Source organism: Mirounga angustirostris, unplaced genomic scaffold (genome assembly GCF_029215605.1).
Source record: "Mirounga angustirostris isolate CCGP_5_RB_7025 unplaced genomic scaffold, mMirAng1.0.hap1 SCAF_8, whole genome shotgun sequence".
In the NCBI taxonomy this organism is placed as follows: domain Eukaryota; kingdom Metazoa; phylum Chordata; class Mammalia; order Carnivora; family Phocidae; genus Mirounga; species Mirounga angustirostris.
Window position 1 is genome coordinate 35,631,320 of NW_026991716.1, and position 6,940 is coordinate 35,638,259.

The 6,940-nt window shown below is 57.6% G+C and overlaps 1 protein-coding gene across 1 annotated transcript; it reads right to left on the reverse strand.

Moving 5' to 3' along the window:
• Window positions 1-530: 530 nt before the first annotated feature.
• Window positions 531-6,940, reverse strand: KCNK16 (potassium two pore domain channel subfamily K member 16). Its single transcript, XM_045865990.1, has 5 exons — window positions 6,693-6,940; window positions 3,333-3,447; window positions 2,107-2,273; window positions 1,067-1,232; window positions 531-754 (listed from the first exon to the last, which is right to left on the reverse strand). Exons 1-5 carry the CDS (start codon window positions 6,903-6,905, stop codon window positions 531-533), a joined length of 885 nt encoding a protein of 294 aa, XP_045721946.1. The 5' UTR covers window positions 6,906-6,940.

Sequence of the window (6,940 nt, forward strand, 5' to 3'; positions counted from 1 at the left end):
CCCACTGGGGGTACTGGCTCAGGGCCTCGCGGCTTGTCTAGTCCTTCCATTGGATGAAATGCACAGGGAGAGCAGGATCTTTCACTATTTGCCCCCAGAGCCTGGAACTCTGCCAGACACACAGTGGGGGCCTGACAAATGCACATTGTGCATATATCAAGTGAGGTGAAAATAAACTCACCCTTCGTCTGCTGTACTGAATAAAGTCTCCTGGGTGGGGGGGACGGGATGCAGTAGGACATCATGGGGATTTGACCAGAGTGATCCATGTCTGGATTCAACTTTGCCAGGCCACATTTGGGGGAGGGGCTTTGGGACAACGATGCACATCTCACTCCACACACATCTGTCTTTCATCCTGCCCTACATCTTGCAGTGAGCTGCTTGGGCATTCCAACTCATTTGCTCTCCGGAGAGCTCCCGAGAGCAGCCCTGGCTAGGAAGGGAGTGGGAAAGGACACGGAACAGGAAGTCCGGAGGGCATACAGGGGTAGGGGCAGCCGGAGGGGCTCCTGCGGCCACTGGTGACCTCACGCAGAGATGGGGATCTTCTGAGGTCTGGGGAGCCCATCCATCTCGGGGGCTCCCCGGTCCTTGAGGCTGAGTCCCCTGCTGAGCAGCCAGAGCTGGGAGCACCTGTGCAGAAGCAGAGGGCCTAGGGGGAGGATCAGCGCCAGCCACGCCAGGCCCAGGAGGATCCAGATGGCAGCCAGGCTTCGGTACACCGAGATGTAATGCTTGCTGGGGTCTGTGCCTGGCAGGGAAGGAGACATGATACATGCCAGGGATCTGAGGGCACAGCCCCCGCTGCCCCAGGTTCCACAGGGGTCCCCGCCGGCCTCCCCATAACGAGAATCTGCAGGGGAGGTCCCCGGGGGAAAGGGCCATGGGTCCCAGGCCACAGATATCTAAGGATGTTAGAATCCTCAGCAGCCTCACAAACTGTTGGTCTCCCCTGGATAACCAAAGACTATCTGATCCTCAAAAGGTGCCTCCTGCTGATATCTCCCCATCCCCTGAATCCCCGTGGCCCCCACCCTGAGCTATGTGACTGCCTTGTTCTCACCAACAACATAGTCCCCGAAGCCGATGGTGCTGAGAGTGATGAAGGCGAAGTAGAAGCCTTCCCCAAAGCTCCAGCCCTCCACATGGCTGAAGACCATGGGTGGGAAGATGAGAATGACCAGCGTCCCCAGGGTCAGGAACAGAGCCAGGCCCAGGATCTGCAGCAGCTGGGAGCGAGAGAGTCTGTCTCTGAGTCTACTTGGAAGGCCCCAGGATTGGGGAGGGACAAATCTGGGAGTAGAGCTGGGCCATAGCTATGTCTCTTCCTGGCCCTGCAGACCTTTGGGGTGGGGATTGTATTCTGTGTGTGCGCTCTTGCCCAGGCCAGGGAATATTTGGTCAGAAGGATGTCATTAGTGGGTCAGGCTAGAATCTGGAGACTCTTCTGGGCCTGGGGATCACACTTGGATAGGCCCTCGGGGGACTCAGATCGGGGATGGAGGACAGCCACTGAACTGTCCCGGATTGCTCTGCACCTCGGCCCTCCTTCACGTGCCTGGCTTTGCAAGGTGCTGGCCAAGCGGGTGGGCACTGGGGGGTGTGCCGGGTGGCCTGGAGTTTATTTTTAACCACAAGAGGAGGTGCTAGAGCTCTGTGATGACCACAGGGATGTGCCGCCCAGATCCCCCTTCAAAGAAGACCTTGTTGACTAGCCGTCAGCCAGTGGCCTCCAGCTCTCAGCTCCTTGGAGGTGACCCTTGGCTACAGAGGACTGCCTGGCCCAAGGGCACACCCTTCCCAGGAAGGCCACCCTGTGCCTGATGGACACGAATAAAGCCCTGGCCAATTTAGCCCCCTGTGGGGCCAACTTCACTGGCCACACACAATGCAGAACTCCGTGAGGGGCTGTCCAAGTCTTTGTTTCAGCCTGATCACAATTCAACCTCTTCCTCGGCACAGCCCTTTCTTCCACAAGCATCTACCCCTAAGACCCTGCCTGCCAAACTGCATCTTGGTGTCAACTTCCATTTTCACCCTGCAGCAGATCCCATCAGGGCAGGGAAGGGGCTGGAAGGGGCTGGAAGGGGGGAGGGGTCCTACCTGGGAGCGCCTGGGCTGTTCCTCCCACCTCTCCAGGGTAGCCAGGTGGCCATGCAGCCCTGCGCCCAGGTGGTTGAGGAAGACCACGTTGAGCGGGATGCCCACCAGGGCGTAGAAGACACAGAAGACCTGGCCTGCCTCCGTACTGGGCGCCAGGTTGCCGTATCCTGCAGGGGGGAGGAGTGTGCAAACATGGAGAAGAGAGCGTTCAGAGCTGCCTCCCGCACAGACTCTAGCAGAAGGTGGTCTTCCACTACCTCTGGGGATGGAGGGGAAGCTCCTCTCTTCCCAAGAACATTCTCCCCCCCACCCACCCCCACTAGAAAGATCTCTATTTGTAAGACTCCTGCTTGTCTTTGAAAGGCCCATCTCCAGGGACACTGCCTCTAGGAAGCCCTCTTGACTGCCACCCTCTTCTTCCTTGCTAGGAGTGATTCTCCATAGTGCTTTGTGCCATTCTTGTCTAATTATCTACTTTGCCTTGTACTATTGTTTTTTGCGTGCTTATCTCATTCCGCTTCACTGGATCAGAAGCTCCTTGAGGGCTGAGCCTGGGTCTGATCCAAGTTTGTACCCTCCTAACTCCCCACTCCCTCTGCTTTAGTTGTCCCCTGAGCTCAAGGAAGGTATGTGGAATCGAATTTAATTGAATGGTTGGGTAGACCTTGGAAATGGGGGGTCTGGGGTTTCCTTGGGAGAGGTGGTGTGGGTTTTCTAGGTGAGGGGGTGTAGCAGATGCTGTTGGGTGTCCTGTCCCCTCAGAACACCTGGGGCACCACCTGCAGCTCGGGGGACAGTTCCTGCACACACAGGTGGCTCTCCACCCCAAGTCCCTGCATCTCTAGAGAGTGTGCTTGGTCTGTGGGCAAGTTTCAAATACTGGAGAGTTAACACATCCGGGATCAGCTCTCAACCAGCAAGGGCAGGAATTGGTAGATAAATAGCCCGCTTCCTCGCCCCTCACAGGCACTGTTCTGAGGCTGGGCTCTGCCTGGCCTCTCAGGGGGCCCCGGTGGGAGCGAGGCCAGTGACCCTCACTGGGACCCTGCTCGTCAATGCAAACTTTGCTGTCTTTTCTCCCCTCCTGCTCTATCTCCCCACCTCTCTACTTGTGCTTCCTGGCATCATCTCCGAGACAAACCGCATCCTGGTCTCAGCATCTGCTCTGGGGAACCCAAACCAAGACAGGGGCTTTGGGGAAGCCCTTCCCCACCCCGACCCTTTACCTATGGTGGTGACAACCGTGCCTGCAAAGAAGAAACTGCTGCCGAAGTCCCAGTTGCTGGGGTTGGTGGAGTTGCCTTTGGGGTTCACGCCCTTCACCCAGGCTTCCATGATGACCTGTGTGGGGGCGGGGGGTGGCATGGGGTGGCAAGAAGAGGCAGTTGAGGCACCAGCTGGTGGCCAAGCTCTCTGCAGGGTGCTTTCCTGTTATCTCATTTAATGATATCCTTAGGGGCTCTTGTTTCCATTTTTTTTTAAAGATTTTATTTATTTATTTAAGAGAGAGAATGAGATAGAGAGAGAGAGCATGAGAGGGGGGAGGGTCAGAGAGAGAGGCAGACTCCCTGATGAGCAGGGAGCCCGATGCGGGACTCGATCCCGGGACTCCAGGATCATGACCTGAGCCGAAGGCAGTCGCTTAACCAACTGAGCCACCCAGGCACCCTCTTGTTTCCATTTCGTAGAAAAAGAAACCACGGCTCCATCTGAGTAGCTAACTGACTTGCCCAAGGTCATTGGATTCCAAATCCACAGCTTGTTCCACGGGCCAGGGCTGACTGAGGTGTGGGCTGTAAACATGGGCTGGGGGAGGGGAAACAGGTTTGAGGAGGCAGAGGGTGCTTACGGGTGAGCCAGGTGGGAGATGCTGCCTATGGCCAAGAGGGTGAGGCGTAGGTGTGTTGTGAGGACAATGGGAAGATTTCAGGTCGGATGCTCCCAGAAGGGCTTACTAGGGAACGTGGGGTTTGGGGACCACAGGGAAGCCATGGGGCTGCCCTCCCACAAGGTGGATGGGGGAGACCAAGAGAACCCTGTGTTCTCTGAACTTCCAGGTGAGCAGGTGGCTTTGCTCTTTGCTGTCCCCTAGTGACGCCCAGCCCAGGCTTACCTATAAGAGAAATTCCATCAGAGGCCAGGGCAAAGGTCGGGTGTATAGCAGTGTTTCTGCGTGGTGTGTTGTATACCCGCGACGTGCATGGATTCTCTATGTTGCATGTATGTGCATGTGTGTTGAGTGTGTGTTTACCCAAGTTGAACACTTGTGGGCTCAAGCCGAAGCCCCTCTGTCCCTAAGACCAGCCCTCTTGGAGCTGGTTAAGGATCCCTCTCCCGTCTGCCCCCCAGCCCCCTCCCCTGTCACCGTGCATTGTCCCAGGCAGCAGCCCAGCCTTGCCACGTGATAGAGCCCCAAAACAGGAGGAGGCAGTGGGGGAAAGGGCCACCCTGGCCTCTAGTTCCCGTGGGAACCATTTCCCTACTGGCAGCTCGAGTGTGCTCCCTGCCGGGGTGGGGTGGCCCTGGTAGGCTGGGCCAGTCTGGGAGTCGTGACACAGGCTGTCTGCTTTTCTTCACTTTGGCAGAACTGGTCTCGTCACATGTGGACTTTGGTCTCCCTCCCTTTCCCACACACCCAGGGAGGCCAGGACGGAACATTCTGGAACACGCTCGCTCCCTGGAGACCCTCACCCTTGGGAGCAGCGCCTGCCCTAGGCCCAGCTGTCTCCCGCAGCCAACCCGAAGCTCTCCAATCTGCTGAGGAAGGGGCCTTGATTCAGCAAGTGTCCTGAGTTGGGGGCGCCCAATGCGACCTTCCAGTTTTCTCTAAGAATCCACACGTGGTAGAGAAGGTCAGACATGAGTCTTCTGAAACTGGGCAAGGTCCTTTTCTCACGGAGGGGTCTCTCATACTGCTTCTGGTGCTGCTAATGGCTTTTTCCTCTTGCAATTGTACCAGTAACGTGTGTTCTGGAATCCTAGACCAGCGTTCTCACTGTCAGCCAGGCATCCCCTGGCAACTGAGGCTCCCTCCCAAGGAGGCTGAGGATGGGGGTGTCCTAATCAACAACAGGGGTGCCGTTAATCAGTGGCTGAGGCGCAGTCAAGCCTGTTGTCTCCCACCTCTGTTTACAGAGCTAGTCAGATCCAGCTTCCAATCCTTCCCGCACCCTCCGGCTCCTGGGTTTCCCCTCTAACCCTAGGCTGGGGGATGAGGAGGTGTCACGGCCTTATCCCCCGAGGTCTTGGGAGGCTCCAGAGCCCTTCTCAGCCCCATAGGGCTGCTGGAGAACAAGGAAGCCTCATTTCCTGGGAGAAAGGGTCTGGACAGGGCTCTCACATCTCCAGAAATTTCCCTCTGACCACTCAGCCCACCCATCGTCTTCTACGTCAGCTCGTCTCCGTCTTGAGGGTACAGGCATGGTCTGGAGGGCTTGTTAACGACAGGCTGCCGGTCCCGCCCCCAGAGCTGCTGATTCCCAGCGTCGGGGGTGGGGTGCCATCATTGACATTTCTAAAGGACTCCCAGGTGACGCTCTTGCATCTGGTTCACACGTGGAGAACCTCATCCTGCCTGCCCTCCAACCCCGCACTTACGCTAATTTGTATGGTGAAGAGCTGCTGGCCTAGGGGTGAGTTCCGTCTCTATCACTCACCGTGCAGTCTTGCCAACACTCCACCCCTCTGTGCCTCAGTTTCCATCTGCCAACTGGAGACAGTGATGGTAATAGGTTGTTATGAGGAAACACACACAAAATGCTTGGCTCCAGAGGATGGATCATGACTGGTCTGACCCATCACGATGACCCTGCTCCCCACTGTTTTAGGCATATTGTAAATGCTCACTATGGGCCATTTATCTCTGTGATGACTCTGCACTTGGCTTGTTCCTTTGTGGTGGGTGTTGTCATTCACCAGGCCCCCTGGTCTCGAAGGCATTCACAACACCGTGGTTTTGCCTTGCTTCTTGGAGAGAGGGTGCTGGGGCCCCAGAGTTTGTGCAGGGGAGCAGAAGGGGCCCAGGTGGTGGCGGTGGGGGAACCCACTCTGCCACCAGAGAGATCCCCCTACGGACATCTTACTGGTGGAGCTGTCGCCCTGGCCACCGCTCACCCGGCCGGGGAAGGCCAGCATGGCAGCTGCTCCTGATCTTTCTCTGTGTCTCCCGCCCCCCCAGCCCTCAAGTGTGGTCAGCACAGGGGTGTGAGCGGGGAGAGGGCAGAAGGGTTAGCAGCCCTGGAGTTGGCGTTAGGGGAAGGGCAGAGTGTGGGAGAAGGAAATTTGCACGGTGTTGATAACACTGACACACAGCTCACGTTTATGCACCAAGTGGCACCTTAAAAAGGGGCTCTTAATGTGCTGTAAATGCCTGTAGCACATAGGAGAGTATTCTCCTCACCTTTTAGAACGGGACATTCGGGAGCAGGGAGTTGAAGCGACTTGCTCCCTGTCGCACAGCATACAGCTCTAGGGCTCAGCCGGCTCCCTGTTGCGCCTCGCGCCGCGTCAGCCCCTGGGTGGTAGCCGCGGACCTGCCGTGAGAACCCACATTCGGCCCACCATCCCCCGCGGGCCTCTCCCCTCACCTGCACGAACTGCTCCAGGGCCCGCTGGTCCAGGCAGGTGTAGTTCTCCAGGAAGCGCAGCTTCTCAAACTGAACCTGGTCTCTGGACTGAGCTTCTGCCTGTTTCTCCAGCAGCTGGAAGACCGCAGCTCCAAGCAGCAGGTAGCAGACGTAGGCCAGCAGCAGGGGCAGCACCCGGCCGCCCCGGCAGCCGCAGAGCCTGGCTTGGGGCATGGCGTGGCAGGGCTCTGCCGGGGCCGTCGGGCTGC